Source organism: Physcomitrium patens, chromosome 2 (assembly GCF_059467195.1).
Source record: "Physcomitrium patens ecotype Gransden chromosome 2, ASM5946719v1, whole genome shotgun sequence".
In the NCBI taxonomy this organism is placed as follows: Eukaryota; Viridiplantae; Streptophyta; class Bryopsida; order Funariales; family Funariaceae; genus Physcomitrium; species Physcomitrium patens.
Genome location: NC_143411.1, coordinates 10,753,420 through 10,777,340, shown reverse-complemented (window position 1 = coordinate 10,777,340; position 23,921 = coordinate 10,753,420). Strand labels below are relative to the sequence as shown.

General features: G+C 33.6%; 1 protein-coding gene and 1 long non-coding RNA gene across 2 annotated transcripts; one reads left to right on the top strand and one right to left on the bottom strand.

Moving 5' to 3' along the window:
• Positions 1 to 9,422: 9,422 nt before the first annotated feature.
• Positions 9,423 to 11,294, bottom strand: LOC149989734 (uncharacterized). Its single transcript, XR_016500017.1, has 2 exons — positions 10,399 to 11,294; positions 9,423 to 9,902 (listed from the first exon to the last, which is right to left on the bottom strand). It is a non-coding gene; the product is annotated as an uncharacterized LOC149989734 (long non-coding RNA).
• A 3,979-nt stretch (positions 11,295 to 15,273) lies between these two features.
• Positions 15,274 to 18,628, top strand: LOC112293935 (uncharacterized). Its single transcript, XM_024543949.3, has 4 exons — positions 15,274 to 16,215; positions 16,443 to 17,603; positions 17,726 to 18,022; positions 18,191 to 18,628. The coding sequence occupies exons 1-4, from the start codon at positions 15,937 to 15,939 to the stop codon at positions 18,209 to 18,211; spliced, it is 1,758 nt and encodes a 585-aa protein (XP_024399717.1). The 5' UTR covers positions 15,274 to 15,936; the 3' UTR covers positions 18,212 to 18,628.
• Positions 18,629 to 23,921: the final 5,293 nt, after the last annotated feature.

Sequence of the window (23,921 nt, the reverse complement as noted above, 5' to 3'; positions counted from 1 at the left end):
CAAAGTTTTGGAGATCTCTCTTTGATATATTGAAGGTGGATATCAAGCTTTCTTCAGCTTTTCATCCTCAAACTGATGGCCAAACGGAACGGGTGAACCAAGTCTTGGAGCAGTACTTACGATGCAGCATCAACTATCAGCAAGACGATTGGACTGCATATCTACCGCTAGCCGAGTTTGCATATAACAACACCCTCCATGCGTCGACTCAACAAACACCATTCTTTTCCAACTATGGGTATCATCCAAAGCTTGATTTATTGAGTCCGTCAACAAATAACAATCCAACAGCTGAAGGATTTGCGAAGCAACTATCAGAGCTTCAAACTATGTTGAAGCTTCAATTACAATCCACTCAAGAATCTTATAAGACATCTGCAGATAGATTTCGGAATCCAGCACCTACTTTCAAAGTTGGAGACAAAGCCTGGCTTCTTCGACGAAATATCAAGACCAAGCGACCATGTGATAAGTTGGACTATCAAAGATTGGGACCATTTATCATCCAGAAGTAAATTAATCCAGTGGCATACCGGCTGGAGTTACCGACTTCTATGAAGGTACATCGAGTCTTTCATGTTTCTCTGTTGGAACCTTATCGAGAGTCATCTTTTTCTGGAAGAGTGCAATGTCCACCACCTAGTATTGAAATCGAGAACCACGAAGAATACGAGGTTGAAAAGGTATTGGATTCACGGCGAAGGTGGGGAAAGTTAGAATATCTTGTTCATTGGTGCGGCTATGACATTAATGAGCGAACGTGGGAGCCAGCTGAAAATCTTGTAAATGCGCCACAAAAGGTACAGGAGTTTCATCAACGACATCCCGATAAACCTAAATCAATTCGATGATAGCTTCTTTCTGAAGCTTGTTCTACCAACAATATAAGAAAAGGGGAGAGCACCAACAAAATTCATAGTTGATGTAGTTATTTTCTCCAAGATAGATCGTAGTTTGGTCTTTTGATATGGATAGCCAAGAGATAGATACTATGCCAGTCACAGTATCGCAACCGAGTAGCTCACGAAGGTGACCCCGAGATGAAGAACTACATGTACCACGACGATGACGGAGGATACCGAGTAACAGATCACTGGTGATCGTATTTGAGATTGAGCCTACTTACGATGGTCAACTAGAAGGCGTGTTTGCAGGACAATTTCACAATGAGGACACGAAAGTTCATGCTTGGTCAGAAGTCGAAGGCATGGGCCACTACCGTTGGCTTCAAGGATCGATGAACCACTTGCCTCGTGAACAACAGTTGGAATTCATAGCAGAAGTTATGCGACAGATCTTCATTTTCTTGCGTTGGTACTGATCAACAACATTGCTTCTCAGAGACCTCGAAGCTAAAGGAGGGGGTGATGTTAGGGACATATTCCTTAGAACTTTCTAGAGAGAAGTTTTTAGAACCTTCTAGAAAACAAGCCTCTGGAACCTTCTAGAACAGAAGCCTCTGGAACCTTTTAGAGAGAAGTTTCTAGAAGCTTCTAGAAAAGAAGTCTCTGGAACCTTCTAGAAGAGAAGTTTCTAGAAGCTTCTAGAAAGGAATCCCCTGGAACTTTCTAGAAGCTTCCTAGTTAATAGAAGTAGCTCGAGAAGTTTCTAGAACCTTCTAGAAAGGAAGCCTCTGGAACCTTCTAGAAGCTTCCTAGTTAATAGAAGTAGCTCGAGAAGCTTCCTAAGTAGGAGTATATATAGGGATCAAGGCTGAAGAGTTCTTCAGTCTCGACAACACATCTCTTGGAGTTCTAGCTCACCTTTCTGGTGTTGTTCTTGTACTCATCTGTTTAATCTAGTTCTGCCACTTCTTCTTGAACTTCTTGTTAGATTTCAAGTCTGTATTTTGTGTCCGTGACATGCACACACTATTGGCATATGCTAAATAATTTAAAAACTACTCAGTCCCTTTCAATGCTCTTGGTGATGTGCTATAGCCATAGAAAGAAGAATGATAAATTACATAAAACTTACATGACAATGCTCTTGGTGATGCACTACAGCCATAGAAAGAAGAATGATAAATTACATAAAATATACTTGACCTTGTTTGAAAATGAGTGCTAACATAGTTCATCTGAGGTCATGAATATTTATTCATTTGTATATTAAGGCACATCATGCACTGTTAATACGACTTGTTTATTGCTGCATCCTCTACTTTCTAGTACAATTTGTATTTTGATTTTTGAAGAATACACACAATTCTACAAAAAAAATGGCATTTCATACATTTCAAAGTGAATAAACTTCTTGTGTATTTTAAAAGATTGACAACATTGAACTTTCAGGAGTTCTTATAAGTCAATTGTGGTTTTCAACTCTAAAAAAATAATCATTGAAGGAAGCATACCATACGCAAGTCTGCAAAGAATAGAATTGACTAACACAAGAAAATACTAACGTAAGATCTTATGCACCCGTGGGAATGAGTAGAGGCTAAGCACATAGCAAACTCTTGAGCATTCCTTTCGGGCTTACATCTAGCACCCCAGACATAGACTTATACTTACATGATAAAATCCAAAGAAAACTCACATAAGAGACTTCCACAAAACTTTCATTACCTGAGAAGAGGTTAATCGTAAATTAGGTCTTAGCCTCTTTATTGTAGTACTTTATCATAGTGTGGACAGGCTCACAAAGGTACATCAAGCAAATCCGTGCCCTATTGCAAAACTACTTGTGATAGGGGAGAGAACACCGTACATGCTTGAGAGTGGCTTGGGCTACTTGCATTAGAAAGAAGAAAGTAGGAGGCTTGAGCCTAACGGACCCGATCGACGCAATGAACTGTCTGCTTAGTAAGTGGATCATCCGAGCGATAGAGCCGGGCAACTCCAATCTACTAGCACTTCTGAAACACAAAGTAGCCTCCTGCCGACCAACCAAGGTAGATGGGATAAGGATTTAAACTAGATAATGAACGTTCGCTACCGAAGATTGAGCGGCTCAAAAGTATGGACACTTATAAAAAAAAAAGCATAGCAGATTGTAGTCAAGGAGTTACAATGAAGGAAGCCATGCATGCATGAAGAAGCAAACAACGTCGGGCTCTGTTTAGCCCTGAATTTGCCTCCTCCATTCACCCAATATTCACAAGGAAAAGAGTGGGTAAACTAGCCGAAAAAGGATGCAGATATGTTTGCGACTATCGATGCCCAACCAAAAATTGTTATCTCAATTGGAAGGAGGTATATAATTGGTTCAAAATGATCACAACTGAGGAACACAAATAGCTCCTCATGACTGCAGCCATTTAACAAGCACTTAGAGATCTGTTCAACATCGATCCAAATATCACCAGGGTTGGCAAATGGATTGCACTATACACACAAAGCGCACCTCATAGCCCAGCCTTAGTCACAAGGACCTTATCAATATTCACCTCGTCCATGGGGCAGGAACTAAACGTCTTCTTCTCGAAGCTATAACATGACACATTCAGAGTTAGCTCCACCAACAATACTCTAGTGCTCATTCAAAATCTTACTCGGTGGTGTTACTTTAAACCGGCATTCTCTGAGGCACTGGGGATGGACTTAGCAAGAGAAGACAGCTTGAAATTTACTTCAAAGGTGTGCGTAACAACAATAAAGAAATGCCCTAGAAAAACACAACATTATTACTTTTAAGGCCCGATCAATAAACTACTATTTGATCTAGAGCGGTATGGATGGGTGCCAAACAATTCTTTTCTCTAGTGTACAGCCAAGGACGCTAGATCGTGGATCACAGACTTGGAGATGCCAGTCTCTCTATGTTCCACCAAATGGAGGGAGGATCTCCCTAGTGATGGTCCAGTCAAATGGAATAGGGTGTGACATCCCCTCAAGTTACAGAAAGAGGCGGCCTTCCTTTAGAGTGTGTGGCACGTAGTCATAGCTGTTAATACCTGGAGCAGAAGATTTATTCCCAACATAGATGCATCTTGCTCGTTTTGCCCTGGAGCACTGAAAACTATCCTACATAGATTTTGGTATTGCTCGTAAGCTGTACAAATATGGGAGTGGTGTATTCTGATTCTCCACCGCATGCAAATTGATCCAACACAACCATGCAGTCGAGCCAAACTCATATGGGCCCAAAACATCCCCCAGAAATTTAAAAAGTTTGACACCATCTGGACGTTGCTTTGGGGCACAACAATATGGGAAATTTGGCTGGAAAGGAACAATAAGGTGTTCAACAACACTAACTGGCCCACGGACAAATTCTCCAACAGAATATGGAGAAACTTCACTGACTATGCCAAAGAAGAATGGACTAGACTTATCAACCATTCTACTGGGGACATCCCAGATGGCTGATTCGCAGCATTTGACAAAAGCTAGGGAAATAATCAGGTAGTTTGCAAACGCAACGGTAGACAGATCAGGTGGCTTTCTCATAATCTGCAAGGTAATGGTCAGTCCCCCAATGAACTGGGGTTTTATCATAAAAATCTTTAGAGTCCATAGTTAAGTCTCGTTATGACCAGAATCATATTGTTTGTTTTGTTTTGTTTCGTTTTCTGTTTTTTTGTTTTTATTTCTTGTTTCTGTTTGATTCAACTGAACGCTCTATTTTCAACGGCTTGTGAGCGGTGAAAAAATCACCCTGAGAAAGGTCCTCGTGGGTGGAGCGGTTTTAGAGTCCCATTGATTGCAGTGGAAAAAGCTCCAGCTATTCCTCCTGATTCAGGTAGTGATTAAATACGGAAAGTCTCGCATTGGAGCGTCGTTTTAGGAGATGAGATGAATACCTGCTCTGGTTGAATCCTGCCGCGCAAAACCTCCCTGTATTTGCCTAATTCAAGCGGTAGAGTTGTTAAGTTTTCAGTGCAAACTGGGTGCATAAGATTTTTTTTTTTTTTTTTTTTTTGGCACAAATGAAATGGTATTTTCATTGCAGAGGGACCAATACAAGAGAATGAATTGCTTCCGACATGAGAGAGCTAGCTGAGTGTGTGCAGTCTTTGAGACCCTCACCACACCCCTTGTCATGATCCCCATTTGTCGTGAGAGCCACAGATCAGACAGACAACAGCTTCGTCGATGGATAACTCTCGCCAACACTGCAGTCCACCCGCAGCATTACCCTCCATTACTCAAGGAATTCCGTCAACTCACCAACAGTGTAACAACAGCAAGACGTCTCATTTCTGCCACAGGCCGGTTTGCTTTGCTTTATTTGTTAGTTAGTTTGTTTGTTTGTTAGCATGTCTACGAGGTTGAACAATTTCACACCATCTGGCATTCTTAATGGGTTCAACGTTGTAATGCAAGGTCCCTATCCTTCTTCTTCTACTTCTTCTGTCAGATATGGGTTCTTTTTAAACGACTGCTGTTGATTTGAGGATGTTCTCTAAAAGCAGCGCTGCATGCAACAGCTATGCAAAATCCTTGCAGCTCTCCCCTTTTTCATACTTGATTGGAAATAGTCTCCTTCCCTTGGTGTAGTACAAAAATAAATAAATAAATAACTAAATAATGAATGCGTTTGGGTTTAACTCAAAGAATCCTACAATTTGTGAGTTGCCAAATGCACCTTGCTTATAGTGCCTGCGTATAGTCGTTCAAAACTTTAGGTGTTATCCTTCGTTTCTTTTTTCATGGGTTTAGAAGCCTTGAATCAATGTTTTGTATTCAGATAGAATATACATATATTAGTAAAGAGAGAGTGGTTCCATGTAAGATCTCCTTTCAGCTTTAGTATATAATATCTTAAGTCAAACTTTAGCAATTTCTATTTTTTAAGTGTTGTTCATTTTAAGAGCACATACATTCTCTTTTAAGAATTTTTTCATTAATAGATTTCAATATAATTAGGTTTTCTATTTCAAATTTCTACTTCAATTCTATTGTAATCTCTAAATATTTAAAGAAATTATTTAATACCAAATTAACTAAATAAATGTTAATTCTTTCATGCAACATGTTTTCTCTTACAATACTTTTTGCTTGAACTAGAAATAAGGGTTTAGAATTTAAAGTCTCTTTTATAATTTATATTGGAATACATAAAATCATCTTTCAAAGCTTATTTTACATCTTTATAAAATTATATTTATTCAAGATTTATAAGAAATTCTAAAAGAAATATATTGAAATAAAATTTAATGATTTGGTTGATTCAAAGAAGATCCATAGAAAAGATCTAATTATTAAAGAGACTCATTAATTACATTATAAAATATTAAAAAAATCTAAAGATCTATATCTATAATACATCTTGTAACACTTTCAGAGTATCAATTATATTGGTATTTTGGCTATTTATTTTCCAAATTGCCTTACTTTAATAATTTAATTTTGTGTGTGTGTATATATATATATATATATATATATATTAGAAAATCTATGACCTCTATCATTTACAAAAACATGTTTTATATTGTATATATATATATATATATATATATATATTTAATTATTACTTGAATGTGGACATACATCTTATTTGGTAAAAATTTAAGAAGCACCAATACTTTATGTAGATTCTCAAACAATAGAAATTTTTTATTTCTTGAATATCAATTTATAGATAAGAAGAGTTTTTTTAGCTTATGTATATACATTAATGTTTATTGGTCTACTAAATTTTTTTTGTATGTATTGATATCTATTCATTTATAAAAATTTGAGTAACTTAAAACACCTTGATCTTTTTAGTTTTTTTTTAATTTAATTTTAGATTTGGAAATGCCTTTAAGTCATCTATTGTCTTAATAATTACATTAAAAATAGCACTCATAGCCTCCATAAAAATTATTAAACTATATGTGTGTATTGATTGATGGTTAATGGTCATTCTAATTTAGAAGGATTAGGTTTATATTGTGTTTTTGTGCATAGAGAATTTAAAATAATTTTTTTGATCTTTTATATGAAATTAGTAAAAAGCTAAGAATCACTTTAGTAAAAAAACTTGATCAAAAAATATATATTATAGATATTAAAATATATACATATACATATATGTATATGTATGTTTGTATGTGTGTAAAAAATAAAAATAAAATGAAAAATTAATTGCTATTTTAAAATCAATAATTAAATATAATAAATTCTAGACTTTAAATATATTTTTTTGAAATTTAGTACCATAAGTCTTTATAAAATCAGTTTTAAAGAATAAAAGGTGGTTCTTGTTTAGTATATAGTCTCATGAGTTAAAATTAAAAATTTCAGAATTTGTATGAAAAAAAAAAAAAAAAAAAAAAAAAAAAACTTTAACTTTAAATTGCAATTCAAGTCAAGAATTTAGATTTATTAAATTATTTGTTTTTTTTCAGTTAAGAAAGTGAAGAAACATTGAAAATTGATTGATCTTTTGCAGCATATGAAAGTAAAAAACATATATATATATATATATATATATAACAAAAACATAGATAAAAAGGAATATTATATTTTTATAGTATTGAAAAAATGTAAATGCTTGCCAAGTTGAAAACAAATATTACTTTTTAACATTATGCCTTGATGTATCTTAGATAAAACTGACAAAAAATGAATTTAGAAATGCATGTGAAGTAATAATAATAATAATAATAATAATACATTTAAGAATTTTAAATTATAAAATATAAAAACGTTCTAAAAATTTGGATTTTTTTCTAAAGATGATTATTATTGTAAAGGTAATATTCACCTTTAAATTCAAATTACAAGATGGCATCAATTAAGAGTTGTTTTTAATTGATGGTGTGAAGTAGAAGTAGTAAGAAATAATAACAAAAGAAGAATAAAACAAAACAAGTAAAACAAGTGCAATCAAGTATTTGTATACTACAAAACTAGTCATAATTTTTTATTGGATTTTTATCTAATAAAAAATAAAAATAAAAATAAAAAATATATTTTTAAATAGATAAATTTTTATCTTTTCAATGACATAAAAATACATGTAAATCTAAGTTACTATAAATAAGTTATGATAGGTTAAAAAATATATATAAATAATAAAAAATTTAATGGATAATTTTTACCTCAAGGCTAATTTGATTAAGAAATAACGAAATCAAGTCTCATCAAGGCTCACAAGTAGTGTATATGGGTTGTTAAGAGAGGCCACAAGGCCTTAATCTTATTTTCCTAACTCTATTCAAGGTGCTACTACCCATATGAAACTTGTGCACCTCCCTTTTTACAAGGATTAGATTAGCTGCTGATCCTCCTATTTTCTACTAGTAAAACTCATAATTTTGCATTTCTGACTTCATCATAGTGTTTAAGAACACCCAAATAGCCAAAAAAAATTGTATATGGCCTTCAAATCTTTTTCAATTTTTTCATAATAGCTTCCAAGGTGATAAAACTCAATTTTACCAAGGTCTTAAAATCTTCTATGTAATTCTTAAATAATTTCAAATAAATTCTATATAAATCCTATAAAATATTATAATATTTCTATAATATTAATATCCATTTAAGGCTATATATTCCTACTTTGATGATTTTTTATAGTAATCGAATCAATTTAAATCCACTAAAAATCTTATTTTTTATATAATTAATTAAAAAGACATGAGGTTCTTTTTCATGATTCTTCTAACTATTACCTAATCATTGATAGGATTTTTATAAATAATACATATAGATAAGAAGCCAATACAGACATTGGTCTCAATAAATAATCCTTAATACTTAACAATAAGTAAAAATACTAAACCAACGAAGATAATTACCTCCAAGACTTATTAAGACTTTAATTTTATAACTTTTCTTCTAATAAGACTTTTGTAACTTATAAGTATTTATAAATTCTAATAAATAATTAAATAATCAAAAAGACTCTCTAATCTTAATATTTATGTAATAAAATGACTTAAAACTATATTTTTAACCAATTCATCAATTAAGATGCATTGATGGGACTCACAATTATTCAAGAAAATCATAAAATAACCATTATGTTCTCATTGTAGTTTAAAAACACTTGTATCTTAATATATTATTAAGCTTGAAAACACAATAGTTTGTAGCATAAGAGAGTTGTCTTATCACACTTCAACTTTGTAGACATAAGTTTGAAAATACAAATTAAATTTGAAATGGGTTTTGTGATGTAAAATTTTATTTTATTATTCTTGTATTTTTTTTTTAGTTCTTGTTGAATATCATCATAAAAAGAAATTCAGAAATCATATGAATGATGTCTTACATACTTATTGACAACAAAAATTTCTAACATTCACAAATTTGAACAATGAATCATAATGTACATATAATGTCTATTTGTATGATATTTAAATATTTATATATCACTAACAACATCAAAAGAATTGATCATTATCCATGTGTTTTGTGTGTGTGTGTGTATATATATATATATATGTGTGTGTGTGTACATTTACATATTTATTTATTGGATGTTTTTCATAACATTTGTGTATGTATTTATATCAAGTGGTCAAATGCTTCGTTTGAACTGAATTTTTCTTACTGCAAATAATAATATGAAATTGCATTTAACCCGAAATTGATAAAAGCAGTTATTTAACTACAACATTTCCGGAACCTTCTCATGATGTATAAAAACAGCAAAAGTTTTCAAACTAACAAAACTAGGGTTATAAATTAGGGAGCAGAAACTAAGGAATAGTTTTACAAAATTATACTGATACAATCTCTGATGATCCATCTCATCTGCAATTTCAACCTTATTCAACTGCATTTAATCATAAGCTTTAAATTACAGAACCAACCACTACTAACTTACATCCATACACCACACAGATTTAGGGCACAGTAGGCATGCTGAGGTGGCAGACAAGACTCTATATATGGATTTCCCGCCATTTCCCCGTCCCAAAATGGAGACAGACAACTTGTTTCGTAGAATGAAATCTGTGTGCTTACATCCATTATTCCATCCTCGGTTCCTTTTCATCCATCTCCATTGACCACCGTGTCCTGAACCACGCATTGAATATCCAACATGATTCGGAGTCCAGTCAGCGAAACCCAGTGTTCTGGGGAGCACGCCTAATCCAAAAACAGAGCCCTGCATTTATGGATGAATTGATATGTTGCCCTAAACAGCAACGCCTTTCCTCACTAGCACAAGCTCAATAAGTCACAGTAGAGAGAAATGCCATATTTAGGGTTTTGAAGAATGGAGGGAATGCCTCAATTCCAATGTTCGAGGTCCAGCCCAAGATCTTCGATTCCAAACAAAATGATAGATATCTTTCTTAATTATAGTTTGTTATTCTTCTTACTCTGATTAGATAGAAAACACGTGTACACCCACTGCGACTCTATGACACTCCTAAAACGTGATGTTTCTTTATCCATGAACAGAAATACTCCACCCACTAGATGATTGTTCTGGTGGGAAGAAAACAACCGTATCTTCTGAGAATGGAAGGAGTATAGAAAAAAAACACAAGTAGACGTAGGGTTGCACCTGCTATGTAGCCTTTTCCTTTCTGTGGTTGGCAATCATGCATCTGGTCTCAAGATCGGTTATCTTCATTGAGGGGGTGGTTGTATTATCTGAAAGATTATTAGTTGTGGAGGAAGTGCACTCCGTAAAGAGAGATACTATTGAGTTTCGAATTGCGCTCACGTTTCCATTTTCGGAAGGCTTCACTGATTAGTTTAATTTTTCAACACTGGTTCATGAAAATGTTTACAGTAATTGACGTTTAAGAAATGATTAACTGAAAACTTCTAAGGAATGATTTCCTTACTTCGATTTGTTGGAAATCAGATTGTTACGATACGCAATGAACCACACACGACAAAGACTTGTTAATTGCTGTCTCCGTTGTTTGCATAGAGTTTAAATAATGTTTATATCATTTGACATTATTTGATCTTTTATCTTCTGAAACACGATATTATACGGAAAGATGCGGTAGAGAAATACATGCGAGGTTCTGGCTTTGACGCTGTTTTCTAGACTGCCAGATCATACAACTTGGCATTCTACTTTGACTACATAAAACATTCGCATCGAGCTTGAAACTCTACGATCTAGACTTCAAAACACAAGACCGCAATTGGCCGACATTAAACTACGCAGTCGGTGCAGAGTCTAAAAATAAGGAACAATTCACGACTTAAAACACGCGGAGTCGGATGAGTCGACGAGAGCACGAGCGAAGAGCAAATCGCAGTTGCGCGAGGGATAGATACGACGAGGATGCGGCATTTCGGACAGATTCACGACTGCGAGGAAAATTTTGATTCGTGGCGCTTAGGTTTTGAGAACAGCTTTTGACAGCAGAGCAGAGCCGCATGGATGGCGCAGGTGGACAGGGAATTCATGAACTAGAACCATCAGAGAACAGCGGCAAGCACGAGCGAAACCCTAATTGGGGGTGGCAGCATTGATGAATAGGAAGGGCGTCGGGGCGGCCTTGCTTGAAAACCATTCATCCACTAATTGGATGACAGATGCTAAGAATCATCGTATTTATTACATCCATCCAATATATCGCCTACCATTCTGTGTCGTCGCCAAGAGATGCCGGCGTCGTCAGGTCGACGAGAGTTCGCCGATTTCGTCGCATCGGTCACTATGTGAAGGTTTTCGTTCGCCGAATCGCGTCTCCGTGGCATCGCCGCGGTAGGGTTGCATTGTGGCGCTCGTTGAGACCGTGCGCTGACATGGCATCCAACTTGCTCGGTCACCATTAATTGAACAGTTGAAGCTCGTGAACATTGTGATGCGTCATATAAAGAAAACAGCATGTTCATTTCTTTTTAAATTATATGTTGTAGTTAATGTTTGTGTTAGTTTTGAAGAATGAACTGGATAAGATTCTCATCATGATGGTTTATTAATACTTTCCGTCTTCTTTAATTCATGACGTCTTAATGTTCGTGTGTAGCATTTGTGTAACTTATGTCTCAAGTACAAATAAATAAGTATCGATTTGATACAGATTTTACTTTGCACATACCCAAGTCATCATAACTTTTATTGGAAATGCTTCATGATATGGGCAGATCCTTTGATTCATACACTTAGGTTGATTATTTATTCTTAACAAATATTTTAAAATGTGTAGAACTTTGTACTTTATATGATGTGAAGATTACAATTGAGTTACAGTTTTCATGAATTTACTAAGGTTATTTTTTGTTTGGGAGTGTCATTGAAAAAGATTACGCTAGCATTATATTTTGGTATTTCCTTCGACAATAGAAATTACAAATGTAAATCAATTCAATCAGAATATAAATGATAAACGAACCAATTTGCATCGAGTAGTAGATATGATGTTAATACGATGCACATATAATTTATTACAATACTAAGCATGGATTCAAGTAGTATATTTTGACACTAGAAATGTATATCAAAGAGACTAAGTTCATGTTAAATCAAAACAAATGAAACAGAACAGAAAAAAACTTTTATTCAATGTCCAACAATAAAATGAACATAAGACATGATATGCTTATTTGTGCATGTTCTTTAAAATTGTATATATATATATATATATAGTTATAGTTATAGTTATACACATACTACCATTGCGTCTCTTGATTTGCATCAAATAAAATAAAATAAAATATAGTGTGAGAGATGATGCAATGAATATTATTAAGCTATTGTATCAAAGTACCATGATTTCAATAGATTTTACAAACAATTAATTAATTTTAAAAAACGACCTCCAAAATAAATTTGTTTCACATACTGTATATATAGGAATATATTTACTATTATGTTTAATTTTATGAAGATTAAAGACTCTAGACTATCAAACATTAATTAAATAATTACATAAAATATGTGTTTTAGCTTTCTTTAGTTACTGTAGATTTATATTTTTATTATCTATGTAAAAAAATATAAAAATACTTAAATATATTTACATAGAATATATCTTATTTGGGAATATCACAAGTTTCTAGCATTATTGTTGATATTTGGAATTATGAAATTCTTTAATTTTTTTTTAAGTAGATTGTTTTTGTAATATTCTGCAACACCAAACTTAATTGATGAGATAACTGTAACAACCAATTACAAGCACAATTCCACATTCATATTGTTTTAACAATGTTGTTTTGATATATTGCAAATGTAATTTTAATTTTATATGTTTATGATTTGATAAATAGAACAAATGCTATACTTGTATTGTTATCTGCCAAAACAAACAAATTCAATAGCATGAGGTGAAGTGAAGATTTGAGAGCAACAGCCAGGAGTAGATAAGAGATACACTCACAATATTGCCACTAAATCAAAAGGCACAACTTGAGTTTGGATCATGAAGGTAGACTACTTAAACATTGTTAAAACATTATGAATGTGAAGACGTGTTGAATGTTGAATGATGAAGTAGCGATGGACTGGGGGCCATATATTTTCAAGGTGTGCAATGATTAAAATTCATTACTATATTGGTGTGCGTGCCATTAGTTCTAGACACTGTATAGAGTCTTGTCTCAATCTTGCTTGTTACTCCAAGAGCTCAAGTAACAAGTTTTACAAGTTATATAAAAAATGATTTTTTTTATAAATTTTTTTTAAAGCAATACAACAAATCAATTATTTAATTCTATATACTCACTTAGAAAATTACATGTGATATTTCATAATATATATATATATATATATATATATATATATATTTTCTATTTAAAATTTTGCAAATATTATTTCACCTAAATTTATGTGAGGTTATATACAAAAAAAACTAACTTTAGCCACATTTTTAATTTACAATATATATATATATATATATATGTATATATATATTTATTATATATGTATGTATATATATAGGATTAACTTATATTTATATGTAGAATATTTATCTTACTGAATGATCTAGAATAAATTATTCTCATCTGGTGCAAATTTGACAAGTCTTACATTTGTTGTGTTTCGTTGGACTTGGAATCATTTTTTTTTGTTTTTGTTTTTTGTTTTTTAACTAAGAAAATCTATAAAAGAAAATAAAGGAAAAGAAGCAACCTTTTGTAAATTACCTCAAAAATATTTAAAAATAAAAGTATACTCTTTGTATTTAACACATATATTTCTTTATTTCATAGCACCTCCTGTCACTCATTTACAGAGGAAATCTCTGAATGTTTTTTAAATGTTCGTATACATTATGTTTTGATTAACATTCATTTCTAAAAACACATTTTATCTATAAATAATTTAAATTAAATTTAAATTATTTAAGTGTCAAATTTTTATAATCAAATACCTTACATAAAATTAACAGATTCAATCCTTATTTCTACACATTTATTGATATTTTGGATAACTCTATTGCTTTGGTTGGTGCAATCTCAAGTTCTTTATTTTGACATTATAAACTAATTATCAGAAAGTATTTTTAATTAACCTGACAGATTGATTATTGTTTAATTTACTATATATTTCATTTACTATATATATATATATATTCAATTTTTATTAATTTTAACAAATTGGTATGGCTGTGACATCAACAAAGTAAAGACTGTTTGAACATAGATACAAGGATTTTTTTTATAAATTTTTAAATAATTTTAAATAATACATTATCATTCACGAATACATTATTGAATTATTAAAGCACAAAAGTACCACTTTTAAAAATAATTGAAAAATTAGACCACTACATCTTCGATAAATATATTCAGTGTTTGAAGATATCAACAGTTCAAGTAGTAAGTGGGGGGTTTTATTTATTTTTATTATTTTTATTATTATCTCTCTCTCTCTCTCTCTCGATATATATATATATATATATATATTCTTGTTAATATCTTGTCGTATTTCAAAATAAAAAGGTGGCATCTTGATTTGATTTAGTATCAGTTATCATCTGTCAAAATTGCAATGTGCGCATGGATAGAGTACAGTAGCTTCATTGCAAATACTTATTAAATTTTGCACAAAGCACATCATGTTCGAAAAGACTATGTCTTACATCGTGCTGAAAATTCATCCAAACGACCCAAAAAAACACATTTCAATATCATTCTATTCGAAAGTTATTGTGGGAAACGGTTATTCTAGCTATGAAGACCCATCACCGTGCCACCACGGTAGAAAGCACCTAACCGGCACGGAAAAGTTAGACCATGGAGGTGGAAAAGTAATGGCTCACTGAAAAAGTACCCCGCAGATCGTTCAAGCGAGGCAGCGCGAGCGGCCGCGACCAGGAGCTCCGTGTGCGAGCCCTCATGAATGAGGTGGTGGAATCACCGGCCCACTGGGGGTGCAAGGGACTTGCCCTCCGTTCCTGGGTAATGACTGTCATCGCAGCGGGGTATTTGTGAGGGGCCCAGAATAGATCAGAACGCCTTTTCCCATTATTGCTGGCGAAATTCTTCTCAGGAAACGTGCCCCGATTGCTGGCTCCGACTTGGGTCTCCATCGTCGTGTCTCTCTGATTGTGCTTGGCAATTTTAGCATCACCATCCAGTTGCCCCTGCTTTTATCTTCCATTCGACTAAAGCTTCTGTGTGGAAGGAGTTTCCAGGATAAGCTCTGATTCGCGGTGGAAGGAGTTAGTTTCGCGCTGGTTTGTCAACTGGTGTTGGTCTGGAAACTCTGGAGGTGGAGGTTCGAGGTTGACATTTGCTGTGAGTTGTTCGTGGGTCTGGTCCCGTAGAATTGTTCCGATCAAGCGTAAATTTGACTGTGTTGCGACGCGGTTCTGGGGCAGGTGGTGAATATGGAGGAATTCTGCGCCGTGGCTGAGTTAGCGGAGTTGATCGCGCTGTAGAGTGTCCTGAAGGAGGAGTGCTGATTTTTGAGTGTTGTTTATGATATCCGTCGCTGACGGATTCGCAGTAGTGTTTGGGGTCAGAAGTGATGTGACGCGTCGCTGTTGAGTGCTGAATGTTGATAGTTGATTGGTTCAAGAAAGCCGGTTGAGTTGAGGGAAGCTTGAGTGGCTTCTTTGTGACGTGAGGTTGGTGCATTGTTGTGCTGAAATGCTCTTGAGGTTTGTTTTTGAAGAGGAGACCAGCCATGGGTGCCTTTCGAGCCGATGTAGTGCAGGAAAAGCGAGTAGTTCAGCTGGTTAAGAAATGCGTAGCTCAATACGAAGCTAAGAAAACCGCGGAGGTATGGTGTCAAGAGGCCCTTCGGTTGACATCAGCAGTCCTTACAGACGCGGCTTCGGTTAAGGCGTTTCTTGGACGATGGAAGGCTATTGAAAACCGTCTGTCGCAATTGCCTGCTCTTTTCACTGAAATGTCGCACCTTCATTGTCTTTCTGAAAATGCAGCATGCAAGAAACTTTTGAAGGTAACAGCCACTTTGCAATGGAATCTCTAAGATCGCGTGCACTGTCGACGCACAACACATGTCCTGAATCCTCTCTAGTTGATAAAGAAGGTGCAACTGTTGTCGACATTTCCACTGGTTCTATGGGCAAATGAAATTAGTATCTTGCGGTCCTGTAACCTGGGAACCATTTGTAGACCAACACTTCTGCCCGGGCAGTTCCTGACTCTCGTCGGAATGTTGTGCAGACTTTGACCGAAACTTTGGAGGAAGCCCGCTGTCTTGCGACGAAATGTACAGCGTTGAGCTATGGGGGTAAACTCCAAACTCAAAGTAACTTGGATTCACTGTGCGGAAAGCTTGACTTTCACATTCACGACTGCCAGTTGGTGATTACCAGCGGGATTATACATGAGAATCCCTTAGCTATTTGTCGTGTTACTCCTGAGTCTGTCCGCGAGGCTATGCGGTGGACCGTGAGGAACCTCCTTTCGCATCTTCAAGTTGGAAGCACAGACTGCAAACTTGGAGCCCTTGACAGAATGCTTCGGCTTATGTCCAATGACGATAAGAACATTTTGATGATTGCGAGCCAGGGTGGTGTGACAGCCCTGGTGCATCTCTTGGACTCCAGTCAGCCTGCTATCACGGAAAGAGCGGCCGCCGCCATCTATCTGCTTGTTCTCAACGACAGTTGTGAGCATGCGATCGTAGCAGAAGGGGGCATTGCACCTCTTGTTCGCCTTTTGGATTCTGGTTCTTCTCGCGCTCAGAAAAGCGCAGCAGCCGGGTTGCAAGTTTTGTCGATTTCAGATGAGAATGCCAGGACGATTGCAGCGCACGGAGGAGTTCCTGCTTTGATAGAGGTCTGCCTAGCGGGTACACCAAGTGCGCAAGCTGCCGCCGCGGGAACGATACGAAACCTTGCAGCTGTTGAAGATCTGCGAAGAGGCATTGCTGAAGATGGTGCTATTCCGATCCTCATCAACTTAGTATCATCTGGGACATATATGGTGCAGGAGAATGCGGCTGCCACATTGCAAAACCTCGCAGTCACTGACGACAGCATCAGATCGATAATCGTCGAAGATGGAGCCGTTTATCCCTTGATCAGATACCTAGATAGCTCCTTGGATGTACATGCACAGGAGATTGCGTTGGGGGCGTTGCGCAATTTAGCAGCCTGCCGGGATAACGTTGATGCTCTGCACAATGAGGGTTTCTTATTACGCCTAGCCAATTGCCTCTGTGCATGTAAAATATCTGTACAACTGGTTGCAACTGCTGCAGTTTGTCACATGGCCTGTTCTACGGAGGCTAGGAGGTCTTTGGGGAAAGCTGGCGTGATTGGTCCCTTGGTGAAACTTCTCGATGCGAAGTCTGCTACAGCACAGGAGTATTCTGCGCAGGTACATATTCTCTTAGTTTCGCATCTTTGTGTTCTTCTAACAGCTTTCTCAAGCATTATACGGTGCATAGGCTTGTGTCGTTTTCGCCATCCGCCTTACCCTTTGCTGCCTTCGTTGTGTAGGCCTTAGCTCTTCTTCTCCTCGATGAAGAGAACCGAAAATATTTTCTCGCTGAAGACTGGGGAATTGTTGGGTTAGTCTTGTTGTTGGACATACGCTACAAGGAAGTTAAGAAGCAGTTTCCAATCGCAGCACTCCAGGCTCTTTCAGGAAATGCCAAGTGCAGAAAGCAGATAGTGACTGCTGGTGCTTGTTACCATTTGCGCCAGTTGGCGGATATGAAAGTTACGGGCGCTAGAAGACTACTGGATAGATTGGGCACTGGCAAGCTAAGAAGTATCTTTTCCAAGACTCTAATGGTGAGTACATCTAGCTATTCTCCACTTTTCTGCATTTGAAGCTTCCCTTTGTGCAAACCTTCTGAGTGAATATTGGTGGTTTCATAGTGTTCGATTTTTGACAAAAAAATAGGGTTCTTGAACATAATAGCGGGTCGGGGCTGACCAGTTTCTCAACTGTCTTTGCAGATCCATGCGTTCACCACTTGATGAGCACAGTTGTTCTCAAAAGCGAATGGGAAGTAGTTGTTTGTTTTTTCTTAAAAAAACAAACCATTCAACATCATGAATGTGTAGGCATCTCAAGTTCTGTGCAGGACCATATCAAGTTGTGCCATAGATACATCCCCGAATCTGTTCCTTCGAACTTGAGGAGACAACGATACATAGATTAGTTCTGGGGGCATTCATTCAAATTCAATATTTCAGCTGATGATTGGATTCAGTTGTTGCATAGGAAACTGAGTAAAGCTTCTACGAGCTGGCACGGTAGGCAGCAGGGTCAAGTGTTTCCTCCTTTTGTAGTTTTAGGAGCTATTGTGCAGTTAACATTAGAAAATAAGCAGCCGATGACATGTCAGAATTGTACAACATTATCAAGATTTTTCTGACCCCTTCTCTTTCAAACCTCGATCGGTTCTGTTGCATCATCCCCCCCCCTGCGCCCATTACTCTCTCTTCAAAACTGCATTTCTCTTCGAAGAAAGGATGACTGAATCCTTGTTCTGATGTGTTTATTGTAACTGCTGATTGGGAGAATACACAGTCGGTATAAGAATGGGTGTTGTAGCTCTGTGATTTGACTTGGAGGGACAGAGCCTCGTGAAACCGCTGTTAGTTTGATCAACGTCGGTGAAATTATTCTGCATTTCTACGAAAATCCAATGTTTCCTCAAAAGTTGACCTCATGCCTGTGGATTGAGACCTCAAACCCTAGACCTAGTCACTCTCTGCAATGTATACATGTAACTTTTATTCTATGTGAGATGCTCCAATTACTTGAAGTTGCAAAGTGCTGCAATATTATTGTTAAAAGCAGGTCTACAAGCTCTATTAGACCATGATACATGTATGTATTGTGAATTTCTCTTCTACATTATATTCTATTGAAAGAAATCTTAACTGATATTGGTTATATCACATTGGTCTTGACCATAAGCGTGAAAGTGACAATGTTTGTATAGTCACTTCAATGGGCTTTGGTGTTTGACATTAGACAAATCATGTAAAAAATTGGATAATCTACAACATTGCATAGGAGTTTTGATGTTTAGATTCTAACACAATATAAAACAAATAATGGTTACAAAATACATATTGGTCAATGCCTTTCTTTGTCAAATTACACTAGTTTGCACTATTGTAACAATATGCAATTGTAAATGTTAATATTATGAAAATTTTATAAAGATGTTGGTTATAAAAAAATATCACAATTATATATTTTTAATATGCACTAATAATTTTTGCTTGTTCATATTTGAGTCTAATGAAAGTAGTGGATACAATATGAATTGTGATATTTCAATAACCTTGACATGATGTCTTTTTTGTGGTTTTGTATATAAATCTTTGTATTATATATTAGATTGAATTTGAAAGTTTAACTTATACTTAAGTAATGTAAAGGCATAGTTAATTAGTTGGACTAATCAATCATGATTTATAATACAATAATTAAATTATGTATGATATATAAGAAGTTGGAAGATGTACTTTATTTGATCATTAATGGCAATCTCACAAAAAGAAGTAAACCATTAGCAAGCCAAAAATTCTAATATCAACAATATAATAACCTTTTTAAGTCTATCTTATACTTCATTGAGGGATTTAAACACTACTTCCAATATAGTCTTTGTTGCTAATTCATGACCAGATGCTATTATAGCCACTATTCTTCTCTGTAATACTAGATCCTTGTTTTGCACCACCACACTCTTGTAATTAATATTCAAACTTTTCTACTCACCACACTATATAGCCAATACAACCTCAACCAATATACTAATAAATTATGCAACAATTGCATGTGCCATCACTATAGTATTAAAACCTCACTCTATTAGTTGTTTCACCATAGTCTCTCTACTAATTGGTTTGTAACTAACCTCATAAACAATCCTTGCAAAATATACTAGCATCTAATTAGCTATGAAATTTATTTTTTTTGGATGTAAATTAATAAAGAAATCTAAGACATAAAAAAAAGAAAAAAGGAGAGAAGGTATAAGTAAGACAATAAATCCTTGAAACAAGCAAGTGGTAGCTTTAGATAAAAAAATATTTAATTGATTAGTTTTGCTCCATGCTAAGATGGTTTTCTTTTCCAAGCACTTGAAGTGGATATGATCATTCTTGATATGTCTAAATATTATGTCCAACTTAGCCACATGCCCTACATTACCTCTATTATTCCTTATGAGTCACAAAATTGACTTATTTGTGTATTTAATACAAAAAATGCACTTATGATGGTCAAAGTCACTAGTCTAGTGAGTTAATATAGGAATTTTGAGATAAATAGCAAAAATAGACTACTAGTTATAAAGATGTAATCTATAATAGAATTTATAAAGATAGATTTTAAAGATAAATATGTTTTCTTTTAAATTATCCAATATTAAAAGAGGGTCTAATAGTAGTAGTTTTATTGTTATTGATTGTTTTAATTAAATTAAAAATTTTAGAAATAATTATTGATTTAAATATATTCAAAATAATAAATAATAATTAAATACTATTCATTAATAGTCCTAAATAAAAGAAAAAGAAAAATAGTAAGTAAAAAAAAAAACAAAAGAAAGAATAATAGAAGAAGGCAAAATAAAATAAATAAATAAATAAGATAGATAAAAGAAGATAAAAGGTGATGAAATCATCCTAAACTTGGGGGGCTTTATCATTGGTAGGGATCTAGGCTGCCTCAGATTTGGATTTGAATTTGGATTTTTTTTTGTTTTTTTGTTTATTTTGTAAAGTGGTGAGAAAACTTTAAAGTGGTGAAAAAACTTTAAAGTTTTGAGTGTGTGTTCTCTTATATGTATGTGTGTGGCTATAAGATGTTTTTTTCTTTGTTCCATTGAGGTGTTACAATGCAATATCATCTTCTTTTGTTTTGTATTCAATGTGGAGCCTCCAAAATCAAGGAGTGTGCAATAGTTTTTTTTTTTTTTTTTTTTTTTTTTTTCCTTCTTCCACTATTATTTCTATTATAGATTTCATTATTAATGGTAGCGGATCTTGTTTGGACTCTAGATTGGTTATTATGGTGATGTGGTTGCTGCTTCAACAAAGCATGGAACAAGGTTCAATAGAAAAGTTCATATCTGCTATTAAAAAGAATTCTCCCAGAGTGCTTTAGAACAATACAATCCTTATGCTCTAATATGACTATAGTATTGTATTACATGTATATCTTCCTTGAAAATGTACCTAGTACCTAGCTGTAAAAGGCAAGTAACAAAATCCTACAAAGTCTAAAAGAGACTTAAATAAATTTTAAGTAATCCTTAACAACTCTAATTAAACTTTAACCAATCCAAAAGAAATTTAAAAGAAGTTATAAATTAATCTCAATGAAAAATAATAAAAAAATCTTAAAAAATACAAAAATAAGAACCTTAAAGAAATAACAATAATCTTAAAAAATATTAAAAATAATTTTTTTAAAGAAATAGAAATCCTATAAAAATACTAAAAACAAACATTTTAAGTAAATCTTATATAAATACTTATCAAATCCTAATTAAATCTTAATTAACTCCCAATCAAATCCTAAATCCTAAAAAAACTCCAATTAAATCTTAATTAATGTCAATCAAATTTTAAATAAAATCCTAATGAAATCACAATCAAATTCTAATAAATTTTAATAAAACCTTAAATTAAATCCTAATAAAATTCTAAACAAATCTTAAACAATCTTAAGAAAATCTTAAGTAGATCTTAATTAATTATTATAGCTATTTTAAAATCTCAATAAATATTAATAAAATTCTTGGTCTTAACTAAAATTTTATTCACATCTCAATTCACAAGTAATTAAAAATCATACAAAATTTGAGGAGAATCCAACCTTACCTATTGAAAAAAAGCTTCCAAAATCTCTTGAATATTGGACTTGAATGCTTTCTTTCTCCAACTTGAATGTTGAACTTCCAATAACAATTTCTCCTTGATAAACTATTTAAGTGCTTTAAAAATTTACTTATATATAGATATCTAAGTCTAAATTAATTTCACCAATTTTTAATTCAATTGAACTTGCAAATTTTGCAAGATTGCAAAAACTCTCATTGATCCTAAATTTCAATTATTCTGGACAAAACCTACAAAAACTCTCATAACTTTCAATCTAATAGTTTGATTGTCATCCAATTTTTGACACATTAAAAACAAGCATAGTAAAGAATTGAAAAATTTTCACTTATAAATATAGTATGACATTCAAAAAATCATCAAATTTATGAATGTCTTTTTATTTATTAAAATATAATGCCTTTAAATACACCTTTTACTTTGTAAATCTCTCAAAACCTCAATATATCTTCAAATCATATGAAATTTACTTTCAAAAATCCTCTCATAAGTCTTATTTTAGAATCTACTCTTTGAACAATCAAAAAATACTTGAATTATTGTAGGTACATGGTTTTATACCTTGAGATGTGATTTTAATCTTGGTTTACAACTGGTCCACTTTGGAAATCAATTCTTCATATTTTGAAGTATTTTTTGTTAAAATTCATTTTTAATGCTCTCTTAAAAATGCCTGTATCAATTATTTATCTCATTTACTTTAATTTGGCTCATTTATGCTTCTACAAAGTAAATAGAAGTCCTTTTTATAAAAAGGCAGCATTAAGACTAAAGTTTTTACTATCTTTTTATCATTTATCCTTATTTTTCTATTTTATCTTTCTACTAGGATTTTCTATAATAATATCCATATTTGTATTTTTTTTACTATGTAGTCATGTTACTACACAATAACAACAAAAGGATTTAAAAGAAAAATTGATGAGTAAGCAAGGAAGTAGAAAGCATATTTTATGTAAGTAAGAATAGTACTATTAGACATCTTTCCGCAAATACAACAATTTTTATGCCATCAATAGTGGATTAGCAAAAATCATGTTGATTAAAAAAAGAAGTATGCATGTCAAAGAAGTAATAGCGTAAGTATTTTATATCACTATTTTTAAGCTACCCTCTCCATTTTGGCATGATTAATTTAACTTTGAACTAGAATTTATTGCTTGGTATAATATCTTTGAACAATCAGACTTGGATTAATCATGAGGCCAATTGTAGATGTGGATTTTTTTATCTTATTTTAGTAATTCTATAGAATATACTTGTGACTAAATAATCCAATAAAGACTACATTTCCCATTTTAGAGTTTAGTTCAAATGCATTATTATAGGATATGATTTGCTACCTGTAAATACACTGGGTATCTCGCTGTAGAGAGTTTAGCTTAAACCTTCATATATATCTTGTCTTAGCTTCCAAAACTCCTTTGATTTGTATAAAACTCAAAATATAACAAAATCCCTTTAAAATCCCTTCAAAACATATTTTTCCCACGAAGGGTTTTCTTGTTCCTAACTTTAAAAATTCATAAATCTTGATATAACAGTTCAATTTGTCTCAAATTTATATGATACGTAGAATTCATCCTTAACTTTTACCACAAAAAAAATCAATTACAAATTCACTCCCAAACTTTTGGCATCTAAAAAACCATAGCAAATGCTCTAAATCCTAATTTGTAAGCACTTGAGCACTAATTTCTTAATATCTCAAGAACCCAATACTAAAATGTCATCAAACTTATGTAAAAAGTTTACTAACATGAATTCACATATTTCCTGAAATTTTGAGCCAAAACCTTGTCAAATTACTTAAGATATA

Coding starts and splice junctions, on each gene's coding strand:
- LOC112293935 (XM_024543949.3), top strand. CDS start 15,937: ATGGGTGCCTTTCGAGCCGATGTAGTGCAGGAAAAGCGAGTAGTTCAG. Junction 17,604..17,725: donor CACAGGAGTATTCTGCGCAG/GTACATATTCTC, acceptor TTCGTTGTGTAG/GCCTTAGCTCTTCTTCTCCT. Junction 18,023..18,190: donor TCTTTTCCAAGACTCTAATG/GTGAGTACATCT, acceptor CTGTCTTTGCAG/ATCCATGCGTTCACCACTTG.